Source organism: Tinamus guttatus, unplaced genomic scaffold (assembly GCF_059628265.1).
Source record: "Tinamus guttatus ecotype Peru unplaced genomic scaffold, ASM5962826v1 Tinamus_guttatus_pri_ptg000546l, whole genome shotgun sequence".
Classification (NCBI taxonomy): domain Eukaryota; kingdom Metazoa; phylum Chordata; class Aves; order Tinamiformes; family Tinamidae; genus Tinamus; species Tinamus guttatus.
The window spans coordinates 196,230-217,249 of record NW_028289080.1 but is presented as its reverse complement, the minus strand read 5'-3'; the positions used below and the strand labels follow the sequence as shown (position 1 = coordinate 217,249).

The 21,020-nt window shown below is 42.3% G+C and overlaps 1 protein-coding gene across 1 annotated transcript in view; it reads left to right on the top strand.

Moving 5' to 3' along the window:
* The window catches only part of LOC104572452 (protein kinase C-binding protein NELL1), a gene marked incomplete at its 5' end in the record, with an annotated part of 206,787 nt that overhangs the window by 12,129 nt on the left and 173,638 nt on the right, over positions 1–21,020 (top strand). The window contains one exon of the mRNA XM_088534207.1: positions 10,357–10,527. Within this exon, the coding sequence (XP_088390333.1) occupies positions 10,357–10,527 (171 nt within the window). The remainder of the gene's footprint in view (positions 1–10,356; positions 10,528–21,020) is intronic.

The window sequence follows — 21,020 nt, the reverse complement described above, 5'->3', positions numbered from 1 at the left end:
GATGTGTAGGATGTTTTAAAAATACGCATGTAAATGGACATTGTTTTTTGAATAACAAAAATATATATATATATAGATGATGATATATATATATAAAGATGATGAATACAATATTTCTTTAATCAGTCATTCAAATATGCTGTTATGTTATACTAAATGTAGATGGCTATTTCACAATGTTTAGATAGCGGTTGATTTATATCATTTGCTGGACCGGTTTTTTACTGTGTAGAAGATGATGGGTGCATCTTTTAATGTTAAGTTTTGCGGAATCAGTTTCACGATAGATTTTGTTTTCATAATCCAAATATATTAATCTGCATTTTAAATGATAATCTTTTACTGGATGGACAAATGCATCATTTGAGGATATAGATGGGTAGAAACTTATTTGGAGAATGATGTGAGTCTTATTTCTAGGAGAAAGCTTTTGAGCTGTCTTCTCACAGCCTTTGCCTATTCAGACCTCCAAGAGACTTGCAAAAGTCCATTGGGATACTTGAAATTCTACCTTGTTTCAGTAATGATGTCAATACAGCTTGATTTGGAGGTCTCTGCTTGCTCCTCACATGTTTGGGTCTTGCATGGTCCAGAGCCTGAGAAAATGGGTTGGTTAATGTGATATTGATAGGTCGTTTCCTCCGCTGGCCAAGATCTGTATTTTGAGAAATCTGTCAAGGATACTCAGTTACCTGAACTTCCGTTCTGTGAAATATTGGATATCATCAAAACTCTGATATTCCGACCAGTCTGAGGCTCAGTTTAAAAACAGTGGACTTCTGTTCACTGAGAGATGAGAGATATTGGCCCCAAACAAAACATGAAAGTCACAGCCGCCTTCTGTACGATGCGTTACAGCTCATCCTGCTTGGTGCCCACAGAGTATGGCAATGAGTGGAAAAGGAAGGCGTTTGTGTATGTAGAACACAAGGTTCTAGTATTTGGAAACAATGAGTAAGAAAATAGAAAAAGAATGGCAAGAAGAGGCCTCTGTTCCTGATCTCTTTGCCAACTTAAAACTTTCCCATAGTTTCCTTCCCCAGCTTTCATTAATGACCCTTTAATTTTATTGCTGCACACACTTCTCTTTTGAGGTAGCCACCATTAGACCGCTACTCATGAATGAAGCCTGCTAATCCTAGATTATCAGGAAGGATTGAGTTCAGAGCAAGCTTTTCTGCTGTGTACATGCTTGAACTCCCTCTGAAATCAAATGGGTAGTACCAGTACGCATCGCTTGGGATTTGGGTACTTATCTGGGAGGAAATACAGCCTTTCCACTATATATGTATGCATTAAAAATGCAATTTTTGGCAACCAAACTGCCATGTGGCTAAGGCTCTGAGGTCCTTGGTCTGCATCAAGCTTCCTAATCTTTCATCAGACAAAATTCCCATTGACCTTCTGGGAGGTAAGCTGGGTATTTGATTGTGAAATGTGCAAAGGCAAACAAGTGAGCAAATGCTTCTGGCCAGGAAGTGCTTCCCATAAGAAATAACTGACCAATTCCCTGAGATATTTGTCTACACAATTTTCAAGGTGCATGAGTTCTGAGTGGCTCTTAGGTTACTGGGATATGTTTGATTAAAAATACAGAAAGGTAACAATCTTGTTAAATGCTGTCACCTAATTAATGAAATCTATGACTTCTGTGCAAGTGACTTCTGACCTTAATTGAAAACCTGAAAAAATGAATTTGCTCCTTGTTATCTTTTAGACCATTCCCTTCAGTGTATTTATACACATATTGTGTTCTGAGATGCCCATTATCAAAAAAAGAAGGAAAAAACTCTGCAAGTGTAGATGTTAACCTTTTTCCTTTAGGGTAAAAGGCGATGTCTTGTTTAATATTTATGCATGGAATTACTAAATTGGCAAACTGGCCAGAGAATATGAAGAGCCTGCCTTATTTCTTTCCCTCTTGAACTGGGTGATGCGATGCTTACGCACCTTTCAACCTGCAATGAACTGTCAGGGGAGCTTTGTTATTTCCAGGTGTTTCATGTTTTCTTCTGTGTCCTCTTAAAAGGTCTTTAGAGATACAAGTGGAAGTAGAATTGGGACATCCTGATTCTTGTCATCTGAATTCCTCTAGGCAAAAGGGGCAGAAAGGTTATGTTCTATAGGTCTGCCACCAATTTAACCATTGTGGAAGAAGAGCAGCTGCTTGAGTAACTGCCTTCGATCCTCTGAGAGCAGGTGCCCTATGTAGGGGGGGCTTGATGTTTGCAGTCTTTCCAAAGCATTAACATGCTGCTGATAGCCAGCTTTGAAATGCATCGATTGGGTCTTGTTGGCAATAGAAACAGAAGGGCTGACAGTTTGAAACTCTTTAAAGCTACTTTTGGACAGCACAGAAAGGTTGTGGTCAGCCCAGAAGCAGTATGTGTGGTCCCCCAGGAGCTTTCCTCAACGTGTTGAGTGACTCTGCTAGCTTGTTTTATGACCCTCTGATACAGGCAAAGCACAGAAATGTCTCTAACTTACACTGAAAGCAGCTGTGAAAATTGCGTCTACTGATTTTTGACCACTCATTAGGAGTGTCACTTCTAGTTGAGAAGAGGGCTAGATGTTCACAGCACTTCATTCATAGACGGTTATTTACTTGGTTGTTTATTAGGCTTGACATTTTGACTATGTGTCTAGTTTTTAATTTTCTGTTGGCAGAATTTTGTTAGGCACATAGCAGAAATTGTATGGAATTCATCATAATCCAGAAAACACTGAAAGCTTCTGAATTTGAGAGGAAGAGCAGATCAGAGGGGAAAACTCCTTCCTTGTAAGGCACAGCTATTCAGATAGGGTAATTTGTTTTCAGATACTTTATTATGTCTCATGAGACATATCTCAATGATTTAAAAGGTTAGGTGGTGGTTCTGCGTTGTATTAAAATCTGGTACTTAGCGATTCTGTGCTTTGGGAGTCCCTGATCTGAGATCTTGCATCTGTGAGGAGCTGGAGGGAGGGACTGCTAGGAACTATGCTCTGTCTTCCTAACTGCCCTCTTGAGGGTGAGGGGGGTCTCTAGTCTGACTGGCAACCCAAAGACCTGGGTGTCATGGTGGATGACAAGCTGACCATGAGGCAGCAGTGTGCCCTCGTGCCCAATGAGCCTCTGAGCCAAACTCATCTTGGGATCAGGTGGTTAGCCTCCAATATTGGCAACCTCCCCATCCCCTTCAGAAAGCTCCCAGAGAAAAGTGCTTTGTGCACCAGCAGGCCCCTCCGTTGAGGTGTTACAGGAGCCCTTCAGGGACTGGTTCACTGTGCGACGGCAGCCGCCTTTGCTGTAGAGACACTTGTTGCCCAAGTGCTGGGTGACTTGGTTCAGGGTGGTGGTGGATGGAGAAATTGCTCCCTCTTTTTCTTTTGCCCTGTGAGTTTTCTGCCAGATTAGCTCCACAGGCTGAAATCTCACATTTCAGTGGAATGACTAAATCTGATACAAAGGATGAGGTTGGGGAGGTAGGTTAGCAGAGATGTCCCAAAAGGTGGTGGTTACACTAAACTGCATCTTCTACTGCCAGGTCAATCCCTCCTTTTTTGGAGGGGGCTAAGTAAAACTTTCTACTGTTGCTTTGCTGGATGGTCCTTTCTGCCAGATATCTACTTTTAGCAGAGATGTTTTGGTTCTTGTAGGTGGTGTATGTGGCCTTCTAATGGTAAGGTGTAAGGAGTGACTGACTTTAGCTTACTTCAAGTGATGGCCTCTTCTCTGTCTCACCAACTATGCTATGCTGGATATGTTTAGGTGCAGTACAAACCTTACAGGACATACCGTGAAAATGCGTAGATTCTTGGAACCAGCTCTGATTCAAGCTGTTTTCTAGCTCAGAAAACATTAGGGTCTCTGTTTTACAAATATACTTTCTTTGATCCTGTATTTGGATTAGCAGTGTCCCCCAGGGGTCAGTCCTTGGTCCAGGCCCGTTCAATTTATTCATCAATGACCTGGATGAAGACCCAGAGTGCTCCCTCAGCAAGTTTGCTGATGACACGAAACTGGGAGGAGTAGCCGATACCCCAGAGGGCTGTGCTGCCATCCAGAGGGACCTGGACAGACTGGACAACTGGGCAGTGAAAAACCTCATGAAATTCAACAAGGCCAAGTGCAAGGTCCTGCACCTGGGGAGGAATAACCCCAGACACCAGTACAGGCTGGGGACCGACCTTCTGGAGAGCAGCTCTGCGGAGAAAGACCTGGGTGTCGTGGTGGACGACAAGTTGACCATGAGGCAGCAGTGTGCCCTCGTGGCTAAGAAGGCTAATGGGATCCTGGGGTGCATGAAGAAGAGCGTCTCCAGCAGGTCGAGGGAGGTGATCCTGCCCCTCTACTCAGCCCTGGTGAGGCCACATCTGGAGTATTGTGTCCAGTTCTGGGTTCCACAGGACAAGAGGGATGTGGAGCTGCTGGAGAGAGTCCAGTGCAGGGCCACAAGGATGATCAGGGGCCTGGAACATCTGCCCTATGAGGAGAGGCTGAGGGAGCTGGGCCTGTTCAGCCTGGAGAAGAGAAGGCTGAGAGGGGATCTAATCAGTGTATATAAGTACCTCAAGGGAGGCAGTGAGGAGGATGGTGCTGGCCTCTTTTCAGTGGTGGCCACTGACAGAACTAGAGATAATGGCCGGAAACTGAAACACCAAAAGTTCCACAGGAACTTAAGGAAAAATTTTTTAACAGTGAGGCTGCCAGAGCACTGGAACAGGCTGCCCAGAGAGGTTGTGGAGTCTCCTTCTCTGGAGATCTTCCAAACCCGCTTGGACGCAGTCCTGTGCCACGTGCTCTAGGTGACCCTGCGTGTGCAGGGGGGTTGGACTAGATGATCTCTAGAGGTCCCTTCCAACCTTAAGCATTCTATGATTCTATGATTAGCCTGCCCTAGTTGCAGGTACACAAATGCATCTTTCGAGCATCATAAATGCTTAAGCCTTGCAGCTTGGTGCATCCCAGCTCCCATGGAGAAGCCTGGCAGAAAAAAATGTCTATTATAGAAAAAATGCCACCATGGAGATTTTTATTGCTAAGTGTTCCAGACTCAGCTAATATAGCATGATTTCTCTTGTCCTCAGAGTGCTCTGAATGATAAAAGAAGTTTGTTCAATTGCCTGTATTTTCTCTTTGTTTGAAATGAAAGCATACAAATTGGTGAAAGGACTCTCTTTAGGTAAACCAACATCAGAGGGAAGTTGAACTTTGTTTGGCTTTTACTTGAGGGATTTGAAAAATGAAGTGTGGCGATATCCAGCATTTTCTGTTTTGACTTATTTTGATTTTGCTCATATGGGAAGAATACTTCTGGAGTGATGGAGTCTCCATGCAACATACAGCATTCAGATATTTCAATTTCTGTGGTAGAAAAATAATCTGATTTTTCAAGATACCTTCAGTGTTGCAGATGATCCTTCTTCTATTCCTTTTGCCTTTCATGCTGCTTGGTGTCAGTGTAGTTTTGCTTATAAGCTTTGATGGTATCAGTACATAATCTCTGCCACAGCAGTAAGTCTTCAATGCCACATAAACTTGCCCTGTATGATTTCACAGGGCAACTTCTCAATCTGCAGTTAAACCGACTGCAAAGTAGTAGCACTGTATGGTTTACAGGTATGCATATGTAGCAGAGGACTACTGTGTAGGAGGATTTCTTCAAAACACCAGTGTGACAATGCTGTAATGCTTCAGAGCTTGGGCTTGTCACTTCAGAGTAGCTCAGATAGAGGAAGAGTGCCTGTGGAAGTGGCGATTTGCCTTGGCAGCGTAACTCATTCAGGTCTTTGCATCCATCCAGAACAGCAGTGACACCTGCAAGGTGAGTGTTTACTTGCGTTTGAAGTCTCTTTGGTTTCGGAGGCTCTGCTTTTGCTCTACGAACTTCATTACCCGTGATGACGGGCTGGGGCATCGTGCTGCCAGTTGTTTATTTGCAGGATTTAGTAGAGCGTCGCCACTGCCTGCTCTTGGCCCAGTTTGCTCCCCACCGCAGGAGAGCCAGAACAAGAGCTCAGTGTCTTTGCTGCTGCTGTCTGTGCTGAGCTGCTTGGCAGCACAAGCAGAACAAGTGCGTTGTGTGCACAGCAGTGCCCCGTCGGGGTGGGAAGCGAGCAAGAGGCCGAAAGCGTCATGGTCTGTGATTCATCACACCATCTCTGCTGACTGGGAGTCCCGACATCTGCGTGATGATGGATGTGGACCCCTTTGCTATTGTCTGTGAGAGTATCAAGGAGGGTCTCTGCAAAGATGTCGAGCAAAGCAGAGTCTTGCTTGAAGCAGAATTTGTAATTAGAGGCCATTAACTGTTATGATACTGTTTTGCTAGGATGCTCTCTTGAAATGAAGAAACGATGTGCACAGACTTTTCTGAGTAGCCTGATTTGTGTTGCAACTCCCTGAGTTTCTAACTGATGACACCAAATGGGCTGGGCACTGAGATTTCCTTGGATTTGCTTTTCTTTAAAACAAAATTTAAAAAATTGTGCCTTGAGCAGAATTTCCCTGAAGCTTCTGTCCAGTAATCACTCTGAGCACATCTGATTCGTATGAATGCAGTATTTTTTTTTCCAGCATTTGAGACCTGATTTCATAATATTATTGTAGCATGTGCAGGGTGCTTCCATCAATGCTTCCATCCTTGAGCTCCCAGTGTTTTGTGACCTTATCCCATGCAATCCTGTGCAGCTGCACAAGTGTTTTGACTCGAGGGCAGCCCTAACTTTGTATATATTTGCAGGGATGCCATCTGTGCCTGCTGCCTTGCCCTGGGACATCTGTTCAGTAGCTCTAAGAGCATCTGCTCTAAGTGCTGGTCATGTTCCTCCAAAGAGACCATAGGCCTTTGCTTGGCATGTGATCAGGGATGGCAGAAGTTGTAAAAGTCAGTATGATAACCTTTATTTGTGTTCAAATTTGGTAGATTAAGATTTCCAGAACTAAATAGGGAAAAAAGTCTTCATTTTTTTGGAGCTCCCACTTAAACACTTAATCAGTGTTATGCTTAGCAGATGGGGTTGCCTGTCTTTGCTGAGTCTGTTATGTGGGGCATAGAGAAGTTTCAAATGCTTTCAGAAAGAATTGTGAAGGATCTTGAGCTGATTGTGGAATAGTGTTGTCCTTCTGTAAAGGGCATTCCGTGATTTTAAAATATCCTAACTTTTGACATGCATAAAATTCATCTGAATGTAGTGGTGTGTTTTTGTGTTTTGCTGTCTTGTGCTTTGGGGTTTGGATGAGAGGCTGCTGACAGGCCGATGAAGAGCATTTGAAGTGTATAATTGTATAAAAGAAGCTGCTGGCTTCTTTTATACAGAAGCTCTGTGCCTTAACGAGTGTAAAAATTCTGCTAGTGGAAGAATTTCAGCCAAGGTCGTGTAGTCGTTTGTATTTGCCATTCCATAAACAGCGTGCTTGCCGAATACACGTGTTCGGAGAATTTCATCTGTCAAAGTGCATGCTGCTTTTGATTACCTTTGTGGGGAAAAAAACCATCCTTGAGAACAGCAGCTGAAACAAGGGCATCGCTTGGTATTAACAAGTTGACAAAAGGGTTACTGTTGCAAATCTTTCACGGAAAAGATCATCAGGAGAGTGGTGGGGCCAACTGGAGCAGTGAGGTACAATGTGCAGGTGTCTTAGGCCTGTTTTGGTCCCCTGCAGATGTGATGCAGAAGCACAACTAGGTACAATATTCAGTGGTTTCCCTGTGCTATTGCTGTGGATCTCCTGGTGATACTGGGAGTTCACACTTGTCTATTCAGGCAGTGCCACTGTTGAAGACCACCTCTATTATATTTATTTTTTCCTGAGATACTGCATTCCTTTGGGACATCCCAACTCTTTCAGAAGAGTTGTGTCGTCTTGTGAGGCTTGTGTCATCTTCCTCCTAAAATATTAGCAAGGAACTACCACGAGAAACAAAGGTTGGAGACGGCTCCTTTCCCTTCCTTTTGTATGGTATCTTCTGGTGTTTTTTTTTTTTCTTGTTTGTATTGTAAGCTGACAGGTAAACAAAAATGTGTTTAGAGATGTTTCAAATCAAAGATGATATGTTAAACCCCTACTTTTCCTTGGTTTTAGACATTAATTCTCGTGGGCTGACTATTTTAAGCCTAAACTTGTGGGTTTTTTCTACACATGGGTCTTCCATTCCACCGTATGCAAGTTGGGACTTTAGTATGCAGTGGACACACTTCTTTCAGGTGTGAGGAGCCCCTTTGTGGTTGATTTTTTTTAAATTTATTTATTTATTTATTTATTGAAGAAGTCTTGGCCCAGCCTGGAAAGAGATGAGGGAAGAAATGGAAGCTTGCTACAGAGAACACTCTTTCCAAATGCATTAGAGGGGAGAGACAGTTGCGTCTTTTGGGAATTTGGTGGAGTATGTGTGTATAGTGAAATGCTTGTTATGAAATCCTGCAGCTTCTGTAAAATCAATGACAGAATGCTGGTTTGCACCTTCTGCATTATTTAAATGCTTCGGAGAGGCTGGACTAATTGGTTAATCCTGCTGGTTTCTAGTGTGTGGTTTCTGCTGACCAGAAAATAACTGCTTCTGATTTGCAGCAGGTGAAGGCCAGTGAGGAGAAAAAGGCCAAGTTTGTTTGTTGTCACCCTCTGCTCCTGTGACGCACGAGGCAAAACAAAGCATTTCACTCGGGGCTGTGGCTCTTGGCAGTGCAAGAGGTATCTAAGCATCAAAATGCTAGTGCTGACTATTACAGTACATTTTAACTAGCCACTTCTGTGTTATATAAATCTGTCAGGAAACGACCTCACCACGTAGGCAGCAAGCCGTGTTAGTCCTCCAGTACCTATTGACGGGGAAGCTTGTTAGCTGAGAAACTGTTGTTTGCAGTGTCGTTGGAATAGTATAATGTAAATGTGATTAAGCAAAACATCCGACTGACCTTTGCAGGGCTTGAATATTGCCTTTTCCCTAAAATATACTGTGCTGTAAGCAATTAGCTCTGTGGCCACAAAGCATCGCTGTGGGAAGCGACGTGTTTCCCGCAACTGGAGCTCGTCTTGCACTCCAACTTCTGCGATCGGCAATGTAAATAAATATATATTAATACGCAGAGCCTGTGTGAGACACTGGCATGTTATGTAGCTTTTCTGAGGTTTCTGCTTTGGTGCTGCTTGGCTGCAGAAGAAAGTCAGTCCTTTAATGACATCTTCTTGTTCTTTGACAGCAGATGGCAATTATGAAACATTTAACTCTGCAAGTACGGCTTCGCTCGCGGCGCTTGTCCTGCTGCTTCCCTGTCTTGGAAAATGCTGGCAGCAGCAGCGTCATCTGTATATTGACTGTGCTCCTACTGAGTATCAAAATAAAATTAAAAAAAAAAATCCCTTCCAGATTTCTTATGAGTGTAATTTGAGTATTTTAAGGGGGTGAGGGAGAGTAGTTGCTCAATACAAACTCCCTCCCTTTTGGAGAACTTCTGTCACTCTACCTCTTGTTGTCTTTGCAGGTGCCAAGCAGCCTAGACCCTTTACAGTAGCAGCCTTACTATTTCCACTCTGTTCTGCATGTATTTGCTTCGTGTGAATCCCAGCCATGCTTTTTCTTCAGTTTAGGTTCACTCTCGCCTGCTTGTGACTTGTTTTCACTTTGCTCTCGAGTCTTTGATTCAGATGGCAGGATAGAGGAGGATTTGGGTTTCTCTTGGCCAGGTTTGGTTCTTTTGGTGGGCCCCTTTCCAATCACTGCTTAACTTATACGCTTATTTTTGGAAATGGGTTTTATTATCTGTCTGCCCTTTGCTTTTCTTGGATTAGCACCTGTTTTTGCTGTTAATTTGACTCTCTTTGGGAGAAGAACATGATGCTGATGGGGAGGTACATTGGTTATTTTGTGGGATGCTCCTACCATTTAAAAAATAGACTTGCAAAAAGTAAATGAGTTGAAATATGACTTGGGGCTTTATTACATCTGTGGCTTTTTCTTTGTTCAATGGTGATGCTATGTGTAGTCCTTTATTTTTGTGTTGCCTACAAAGCCTTCATTTATACAAAGCATTTGGCAAACAGTAAGGATCATTTCTTTGTATTTCAGCCTGTTCTGTGGATGAAAAGCACATCAATTTTCAGGACTATCAAATGGTATTTTGAGCATGATCTTTTACACATATGTGAGGTTGCTATTTTTATAATATACTAAATGTATAATATTTGTCTGTCTCTGTATCTCTCTCTCTCAAAAAAAGAACTTTTATACAGGCAGTACTATGTAACCACTATAGATTGTGACTTTTCATGTGGTGTTTGCTTAGAAGTTGCAGGAATTTGAAAATTACGAAATACGGAAGTGACAAAAGCACTGAATAGACCAATGAATGAAATTAATTCTTTTTTAAATACAGCTATTTTGAACTGGAGAGCAGTGGCTTACGGGATGAGATCAGATACCACTACAGGTTTAATGGGAAGACGAGGACAGAGGTGTTTCCCTACCGCCTGGCAGATGGGCAGTGGCACAAGATTGCTGTGACACTCAGTGCATCCCACCTTCTGCTCCATGTGGACTGCAACAGGTAAGAATGTACTTGGTAACTTACATTTCTTTCAAAAATGCTTTTAATTTATGGCACCAGAACAACTGCAGCATCAGAAATGAATTTTTAAAAACTAATTTAAAGAATCGCAGCCAACTGCACTGAGAAAAGCAAAAGAAAACAATGCATTAAAATGAAACAATACGTTGTGATTATGAACAAATGTGGAAAAGGTTGATTGCTGACTGGGGAATATTAAATGCATCTATGTGCAGTTTAGGTATCGGCTTGTGTTAGGTTTGGCTGTGATTGCATTTAAGTGTGATAGATTGGTGTGCAGCCTGTGCTGCTGTGAACTGCTTCACTCAGCATGCCTGGAAACTTAAAAGAACAGATAGATATGTCAGAGGCATTTTTGTTTTATTTCACATAATCAAGTAACGTGCTTCTTAGTGATTTTCCATCTACAACCCTTTCTTGGAAACCTCTCTGAAACCTGCCAGCTTCTTTGGGAGTGCAAGGAATGGGTGCCGTTTATTTTCTGTAGGGTTTTCTTTCTGTTATTGCACTCTTTTCCTTCTTAAACGTGTGAAGACCGCAGGGTAGCAGATTGTCAGGATTTCAAAGAATGAAAGAGAAGCAAGCTGCCATCCTGGGATCTCTCTTCTTAGGGCTCGATTTCACAATATATTGCAGGTGCTTTGAGGAACTCGGGAAACTCGGATTTGAGACACTCAAATTACTCATTAGGAGTGATGAAAATGAGCCATTTGTTTTGATTCTTGCACCGAAATTAATGTCAGAAATATTCTTTGCCTTCAGTAGGAGGATTAGTCCACTGCATGCATTTTGAGGTTGTGATATTTAAATGGTAGTGGTAGCTGCTATTTTCTCCTGAAGTCTTCACTCCATTCAGGTGAATGTGGTTATTGGAACTCAGGAAAAGTTTTAATTTTAACCAAAGTAATTAAGATAATTGTTGAAGAAAGCTATGACTTTCTGCAATTGCGTTAACTAGTGACAGTAAAAATCGAATCTCAAGGCAGGCTGCTTATTGAATCCTATTGTTTGGACCCTAGAAATAATTAGATGCTTAGAGCAGTTTTAATTTAGCTCAGGCATGAGATCTTAATTTCCCTCCTCTGATTTATCTTACTGCTATTTATTGGTACATTATTTCTTTGCTTACCACAGTATACGTATCTGTATATTGATGCAGTAGGCTTTGGGAGAGGTTCCTTGTTATCCCCTATGATCACTTTTTAATGAACAGCAATTGTGTTACAGGAGGAGCTGCTTGGCAGGTTATTTTCCGTGCTTGCTGCCTTGCACATAGTGTGAAAGGAAGGCAGTATGAAAAGCCTTGCTTGGTGCCAAAGTCTACCTAGGGGCAAGATAGTTGAACAGAATCATGCTTGTGACCTGATTTTTCTTTACACTAACAGGTAGGAATAGCTAAATACAATTACAGAATAAGCTGTGCTGTCATATAAGGTAGTAAATGCATACAGCCTCCTGTGTCAGGTAGCCTTAAGCAGGGCTGATGTATCAAGCAGTGTTCCCTAGGGCGCTGTATCTCAAGGCTGCTGCCAGCATAGATCCATAGCTAAATGCCTCCACTGGGCTGTATGTTTGTGGTAGTTTATGCCAACTCCTGTGGAAAGTAATGGGAATACTTTTGAAAGCACATGACTGGAGGGCAGATAGTAGTAGAGGTATCATTGGAGGGGAAAAAAAAAAAAAAATGGAAAGAGGAGGAGATCCTGTGTGCCTGACTCAGCTGTGGCATCTCTGTTCAGTTAATTAGAGATGTTTTTGTGAGTGCTGGTGCTTTCAGTTTGCTTTATATCTGAACCTCCTATATCTTTGCACTCAGAGAATGGATCTTTTTTTTTTCCCTTCCCTTCTTTGCAGGAACTTTTCCTGCTGACACTACAGTAAATGTCAAAAGATGCGAGTGCAATGCAAAGGGGAAGCCAATGTGGTGTGCTTTTGAGGACCACCAAAATTCCTGAGCCTCCCGGACGTTAGTTGGGCAGGCTACCTGAAAGTACGTGCAGGATCCAGCACGGAGGACTAAGTGTTTATATGTAAATGTCACTGTTTTAGGCTCACATGGTGTCCCTGGCTCCCGTTGGAGTTCTGGATGCCTAATGAAAAGTGATGCTTCTGTGGGCTTAATTGAACAAGTGAGTTGCAGGGGAAGGGAAGACAATGGCAGAGAAGAGATCTGCCGTGTTTCACCTCTTGCAGAGATTTGGGATGTTCTTTCTCTTTGGGTCAGTTCAGCTAAACAACAGCTTAGCTTTAAATGTACCTGTCTGGTCAATGGAGTTTTGTGCCTTTCTTTACTGTCCCCACTCCTGTAAAATGAAAACAAAGTAAAAAGCAAAAAAAATCAACCCTAAAAATAGAAATTCTGAATTCCTCCTGGATTTTCTTAAGGGAGTGGCAACACTGCATTTGTGTAGATGCACATGAGTTTGTATAAATGCATTAATAATACACTTTGGGCTGTGATAATGTTATACATTTAGGAGGTTTTGCTGGGCAAGTGATTTACAGATGCGGAGTTATTAACCTGCCCGCAGGAGAACGAAAAGTATCCAGGCCGTGGTTTGTATTTTCCCCCAGTTTGCTACAAGATTTGTCTGAATGCTCAAAGCTGGCCTCCAGCCCTCACAAACAGCAGGTCAAGAGAGCACTGAAGATGAAAACTTTTAAATTGTAAACAAACTGTCCAATACGCTTTTATGCTTTCCAGCCTTTTCATCCCCGTTGCTCTGACTTGTAAAATTGCTTTGACATTTAGTGCTTGATTGTCTTTTGGATTGGATTCAAAGTTGGCTCCCGTTTCTCTGGCACGGGTAGGTTAGAGAAAGGTACTTGAGAATTGGTGAAAAACCTTTAGTGCCTCTAAGGATCCTCCTTAAAGCAGCATAACTGCCTCTGCTCTAATAATATGTAATTTGGTGGGGGAGACGTGTATGAAGGGAGGTGTATTTGCCCAAGTACGTGTCCCTTGACACCGACTCCAACTGTTTTATTTGCTCCCATCATTGCGCCTTCCAAACGAGGAGTAAGAGCTGCTGCTGAGTCTGATATCAGGGCTGCTGATGTAGGAATGTAAATTAGAGTCCAGGTTAGAGGCCTGTTGGTCGCCCCCAGGCTCTTTCTGCTGACTCTTACAGCCTTTGCATTGGGCCAAGCAGGTAATCTCTAGCCAGGAAGGCAGCTCAGACAAATGACAGAGTAGCAGCATATGTGCTTGCTAACATGCTTTTAGCCTTCCTGTACGGTTTGGAAAGCTTAGGGGAATGAAAAGCCCATGTTCACTGTAAGCGTACAACCGAGGCACAAATAAAATCTGTGCTGAAAGTGGCTTGGAAATGTGCCTGCGCTGCGCACTTATTTCCATGCACCTTCAAGGCTATGTGCAAACCTTGCTTGAAAATAGGTTATCTGCAGAATCCATCCTTCCCTACTCTGAGGGAGTGGGGGGTTGCAATTCAGGTGGGCTTTTAGGTTAATCTAGAGCTACCGTATGGCCAGTAGCTCCTTAAATAGCCTGTGGCCCTAAAGGGTTGATTATAGTATGAAATGAACTCTGCTGTGCGCCTTCTAGACCTTGGCTTTTGAGGGAGCAGAGGTAAAAGGTCCTGCTGCGTGATGCTCTGTTGGGAGGTTTTCCAACCCTGGGCAATTGCCAGGACTTGCAAGATCTGGTGCTGTTTTTACTTTATTTGAAGCGACTTTGGGCTCTAAGGAGCCCGCAGTGTTGCCCGTGTTACCTGGCTGCCCATTGCAACTGCTGCAAGCTCAGTAACAGCGTGGAGGAATATTACACTGGAGAGAATAAGAAGAATTGTAAGGGGAGGCTAGGAACTGTATTAAGATGTAGCTGTTAATATTTGATTTGTCATATTAATTCAAAGTTGTTCAGTGTGTCTCCCTCATCTAGGGAGGGAACCCACACGTATCTATCTATATTTTTACTGTTTTGTTCCTCCTTACCTGCATTGCTTTAGAAGCACTCATCTACCCAACCCATATCATATTCTTTAGCTTGATGATCTCCATCTGCAGACATAAAAGGGAGAAGATAATTTTCAGAAACTAATGCTTTCAAGTGAAAATAAATGCTAGAGTGCCTTTTATTGTGAATGAAACCTGTGTTTTTGACTTATCTTGGATTTTTTTCCTCCCTCCTTTTTGGAAGGAGCGTGGAGAGAGGAGCTTATAAAACTGGAGCAGGCTAGGAAGTAGTCTCCATGTGAAAAGCATGTTGTCTGCAGCTTTTATGTTTCTTCTGATAGAACAGAGCATTAAGGAATGAAAAATGCATAAGCATTGAGAATTTTTTAATTGAAACAAAGAAATAAAGCAATGTAATCCAAATACGGCCATCCCAAGCCTCTGAGTTTTTGTAAATAGGGGCTACAATCTTGAGTTTTTCAACCTAAATTATTATAAATCCTATGATTTTAAAATATAAAATTTTAGGAAAGGCTAGGGCGTCTATTTAAAACAGATTCACTGCTTTACCTCCTATAAAACACTTGAGAGGTGTGTGGTGGGAATGGTACAGAGCCAGGTGATTTCCTGTCAATATATGGTTATCTGGCTTGGATTTCTTCTCCGTGTTCTTTAGCCTGTGATGAGCTGGTTGATAGGATGGTTATGGGGCAGAGCATCCTAACCACGTGCTGTGGTGTAGCCCACTTGTGCCGTAGGGTATTCTGTGTTGGAGGTTAATTTTCACCAACTCGCCATCCCTTCTGCTGGACAGAAGGTCTGCGAGCTCTAGCGTGAGGGATGGTCACCAACTCCGTCCCAGCAGCAGTTGAAAGGTCTGCAGCGTTACCGTTGGCACAGTCAAGCTGCAGGGAGATGGCTGAGATGCATTTGGCATGGCTATTACCTTGAGGAAACATTTACTTAAATAGCTTTTTAATAGGGTTTCTTGCTTCTTTTACGGCAATGTGGTAAATGATGCTATGGGTCTTGCCCAACCCTGCAATGATGCTATGGGGGTGCCCTGATACTGGTTGAACCCTCTTACCCCAGCTCCTGTTTAGGAAGTCTCCTTTTTTTCATCCTAGATGAGTCATCTGAGCTTTTTTTCATTTTATATGCTGCATTAAGAGGATGTGGAAAAGGTCATGAGTATCTGTGGAGAGCTGAGGTGATTAAAAAGTGCTAAGGAAAGGAAATTGCAATAATCGAGCTGGGCCTTTCTGGCTTAGATGTTTCCCTGAGCATCTAAGGTGTTTACTGAGGAGAGGCAGCCCCTTGCAGACCCTACAAGCCGTGTCCTCTGCTGGCTGACCCCCTCGAGGGCATGGAGCTGCAGCCCTGCAAGGGCTGGTGAAGAGCAGGAAGCTCCATGAGCCTCACCAGTGTTCCCACCACGGCGTGGGCAATGCATGAGGGCCTGTGCTCTGGGTCTGGTGAAGGGGCTCTTGCCGAAAATGTCAGCAGATGGGGTCATGGCTCCACTGGGACAGGGATAATGTTGTGTTACGTGTTCCTTGTGTTCGTGGCATTGGTGCGAGTCAGGCCGGGATGTGGAGGAATTGATCTTAAATCAGAGCTGGAAGGCCTCAAATGCATTATTCATTTTCCAAAGCACGTTAACAGGCATGTTGTCTCACTCTCCAATAATTTTATGTTGTTCCAATGTATAGTTGGTTCTTTTTATATCAAAGTAATAAACCTGTAAACCAGGCTGTTTACATACTAAAGCAATCCCTGAAAATTTAGTGCTTGGTGTGCACCTTGGTGTGGGGAGGTTTACTGGGGCTTCCAAAGCATTTTTCTGCTAGTATTTTAGGTAGAGAAAAGGCTGCTTTTGGCTGGCTTATTCTCAGCTTTGTTTTTTATAGCAGGATGGAAAGGCTGGGCCCTTGCTGTTGCATCTGTGCTACTGCAGCAGGTAAAGTGGCTACATGGTGCTGTTGCAGCTCTGAGCAGGGAGCAGTGTATCCCTGTGCAATACAGGTCAGTGTGATGGCAGTGGAGACTCAGCGCCACCGACTTGTACGTAACAAATTTTGGTGGCAAGCAACAGTGTTAATCTTGAGATTTCTTTTTCTCTGTAATTATGGTTCGGTTTTAGCAGAATTTTATTTTGGGAGGTTATTTTTGCTGCAAGATCTGAAGGACCAAATATGATGATGCATATTTTAACCCTGTTGCCTTCTGATACAAAATAGGCTGAAGTGACTGCTTGTTTCATGGGTAGGTTGTTGCAGTTTTATCTCTGGGTATCTTGCTCTACCTAAGGGCCTGTTGTTTAATTTGTGGAGAAAGAGCTTTTCTTTTTCTTATCCCTTTGAAGAAGCTATTAAATTATTTTTCCCCTCTATTTCTAGAGTCTATTTGTATTTCTTAATTACTTAGTTTAGAGTTACTGATAATTGACATTTGGGATATATTTTGAATATTTGGCATCTGTTACTGCGAAGAGAATCCAGTGTGGTGTTTGGTGTGGCAAGGAATGCGAATGCTGTGATGTTTAGCTTTCTTGTTAACTCTGCTTTAATTTAGTGCTCTGCCTTGGAAGATGATCCAAAGCTTGTTGGTGTTAAAGGATGTCTTTTAGTGAGGTGCTGAGTTTTAGTCTTGTCTTCCCTTATAAGTGGATTTGTCTCCTCGTCTATAATGGATCATAAGAAGCTGCTGCTATGAGTTGCATGCTCTGCTGCTCAGATAGTGGTATCTGCTTACAAGTGGCAAAAAGACTCCCAAAGTACCACTTTTCAAACGCATCTCTGAGCCAAGGGTATTTGAGGTATGTGGCTCTTGGCTTCACACTGAGATACTTAAAGGTAACCATCGAAATTCACATAAGTGTGAGCTGTGGACATCGCTATTCATAAGAGAAGTCTGTATGTAGATGACCTCTTCTGTAGCAGGCAAGATGGAGCACTCCCTGATGCAGATGCCACCTTAAGTGCTGCTGTGGCCAAGCTGGCCGAATAAGAGAGCAGGATCTTCACCTGAAACAAGGGTGAGTGCATGGCTCGTGTGTGTCTACCTCCTGCAGTTTACATGCAACTCTATGGGCAATGCTTGGACCCTGAGCTGCATGTGACTTAGCTCAGGTTCATCAGGTCAGATTGGACCTTTAGGGAAGCTGTTCAAGTCAGTTGTCCAAGCTGCAATGTGCAACTGGTGGACTATCAAGCCAGTTGACAGCCCTTCTATCTTACTGTCTGAGAGATTGGGGATGATCCACATGCAGTGAAGTACCAAGTGCTCTAGGTGCATAGCTCAAGGAATGTAGCTCATCTGTTATTTTGTTCTGATTCTTTTATGGGGGGCAGGAAATGACTCTTAGAAGTCATAATCAAATGGCTAGTGTTTTTTTTTTTTTCTCACTAGATTAAATGTACTCAGAAATGGGAATACTTATAAACTTGATGAAAGGCCTATTTTTCCTATGTATTGTAGGCACTGGCATATTTTTGCCTCAGTATGTCCAACTTCAGCTAGTTTTTGGTTTCTTGCCCATTCATGAGTACAAGCAAGACAATACTCTGGCCTTCTAGGCACAATGTTGGCCTGGGGCTTTTGGACATCCTTAATACTCTTAATCATCAGGAACCAATTGCTTCTCTTCTTCTCTGTGATCTGCTGTTAAAATGGACTTTGTCTGTGAAACACTCTGGGATTTGGAAGGGGAAGAGATGCTCTAAGTAGTAGCATTTTGAGGAAGAGTTTTATTGTGTGGCTAATGTCATATCATGCAGTGAGTCCTACCCCCTACTTTGAAGTGATGACAATGATGGGTTTTAGTCCAAGGGATGAGAAATGCTGCTATGAGTCATTGATTTGTAAAAACCTGAAAAACTTGATGTACTTTGTAAAGAAAATTCCAAAAGGGCAGCTCATGTTTCTGAATTTTCCCATTTTCTCTTTGTGTGAGAATAAAATCCCAAACATGACAATGCAACATGATCTCCTGACAGTTTTTATTTTCAATTGTTTTGCTTGCTTCTGTGTGTTGGAGTGTCTTTCAAGTCAACTTGCATTTCTCTTCTGTGGTGGTAAAAAAAAAAAAAAAAAAAAGTTGCTTTTAGATACCTTTTTATTGTTAAGTTTACATTGTCTATTTTGATTCTCTATTAAGCTGATACTGGAGTACCTTTACTGTGTTTTAGCAATTGTACAGGAAAACCAATGAAGTGGTTTAAGTTACTGAGTCTAAAAGGAACCTCAAACTTGAGCATGTACTAACATGCAGTATTACTGGACACCTATTTCTTCTTCTCCCTGAGCTGGGACAATAACTTTGATTAAATAGTTGGTAGTTACTATTTTACCTTGACAACTTAATAATAAAAGGCTTCCTTCAAAACCTGAAACTTTTATCTAAATTGCTTTTCTCTTAAATGGTTGTCAGCTCCTCTACTGTGACAGTAGAGAGCATGAAAAATCAAAATTTCCCCAGGAAGGTTATTTTTCTGAAACAGACTGTTGAAGGCATTGAAAGTGGAAATTCAGTTAGCTGCTCCAGAACTGAATGCACGTTCAAATAATGCATCCTATCTGTGAAGACCATTAAAAACAGAACAAAACTATCATGGTAGTATTGACACTTTCCTTGGGAAGCACACAGGCAGGGGGCTGTAAGACAAGTATGTGGAGATATTCTATACCCTATTATTCCTTTTCAAAATTGGTTCTTAGTCCCTTTCCTCATGTTTTTATCGACTTTTCTTTCAAAGTTACTGTCATTAGTGATGCACTACGGCATGTGACATTCGCAGTGCCTTCTGGTTTATTTAAAGGTTTGTAGGATACATATGGATGCATTTAAGATGAGGGATATTTGCAGGGGAATGTCAATTTTGAGAATTGGGTTTTGAATTGCAAACACCTATTTTGATGAGTCATGCTGCTATCAGAGTGCTCCTGTGCAGTCTCTGGAGGTGTCTTCAGGGAGTGATTCATTTATGGTAAGATGAATCACAACCTGAAAACACTTCTCTCCTCAACAACTGAAGTGAATCTAGATGACTAGCTCCACTGTAGGTTCATACATTTAAGGGATCAAAAATGGGGGGTGATGAAATCCACGCCTGACTTTTCCACAGAAATTTATAGCTTTGCGAGAGTAAACCTAACAGCTAAATCAAGAACACATAAACCCATAACCCATTCCTGAGTTGGTGGAGACCAAGGCCTGAGAAACAGGAGTATTGCCATGCATCAGCCACAGCAGTATTTAGGTTGCAGCTGTGGTTTAGCTACAAAAAAGAAATCTTTCGCGTTTATATCTAGCCTTAAAATCTTAGGAGGCAGCATTCTGTTCTTAGTAAGTTACTCCCTATTTTAGACCCTAAATGTCATGATTTGGCGTGCTGTTTTGTAATAACTGAAGGAATTGTAGTGTGTCCTATTTTTCAAAAATTGTTGGTCACATCTCCTGTTCAGTCCATGCTGGTTTACGGATTCTAATGCAAAAGGGGACTAAGTTTGTTTTCTTGTTCTACTAAATATTTAAGTTATTTCCAAACTGATTTTAGCATGGCAAATATGTGGATGAAGAAGAGCTTTGTCTCAGGGGAAGAAAAAAAAAAAGAAAAAAGCCTCTTTTAGTGTTAGCTTTGGTTAAAGTTGCATGCAAGACATAGTTTATTGCAAAAAGAAAATGCTGTCTCGTACTTGCTCCAGAGGAAATGTGGTCCAGGGTGTGAGGACAACCTAATGGCTTAAATTTGGGGGAAAGTTTCTTTTTGACTCAGTTTTTATGATCTTGGATCAGTTAGTCTTTCTGGATTTCAGCTTGTACATGTGAAATGAGAATAACATTTTTGGATGATATCAAGGTTATAAAAATGTGATTTGTCCCTTGTGTCATGCTTGTCCATTTGGATTGCTTCCTCAGAAAAGCTGTTCTGAGGATTGCAGAAAAATACTGTCAATTGAAGCCCTGAGAGGGCAGATCTATAGATACAAGTATATTATGTGTCTGTGTTGATTGGCAGGCGCTTTTTAAATTCCATTTAGCTTAATGGATCAGTGATTAGTGAGTGTGTTCTAAGCATGAGCCTTTCAAGAAAGGAGAATCAGTTCATAGTTAGGTTTATAGTTTAGCTCCATTGAAGGATGTCAGCATAAAGAGGGGGTGAATCAAGCTCTCTTGGAAAGCAAATGCAGTAGTCATAAACCTGAAAGTCTGAAGCATGGAATAGTGTTTCCATTAGCCTTGAGACCTAGGTTCCCTCATGCTGGGGGGCTCTCTGGTCTGCAGTGGTTTTAGAGGCTCTTGTGAAACGCACCGTACATTTCTCGGCGCGCGTATCAAAGCCACGTACGTTGGAAATCATAGAATCATAGAATGCTTAGGGTTGGAAGGGACCTCTAGAGATCATCTAGTCCAACCCCCCTGCATACGCAGGGACACTTAGAGCACGTGGCACAGGACTGCATTCAAGTGGGTTTTGAAGATCTCCAGAGAAGGAGACTCCACAACCTCTCTGGGCAGCCTGTTCCAGTGCTCTGTCACCCTCACTGTCAAGAAG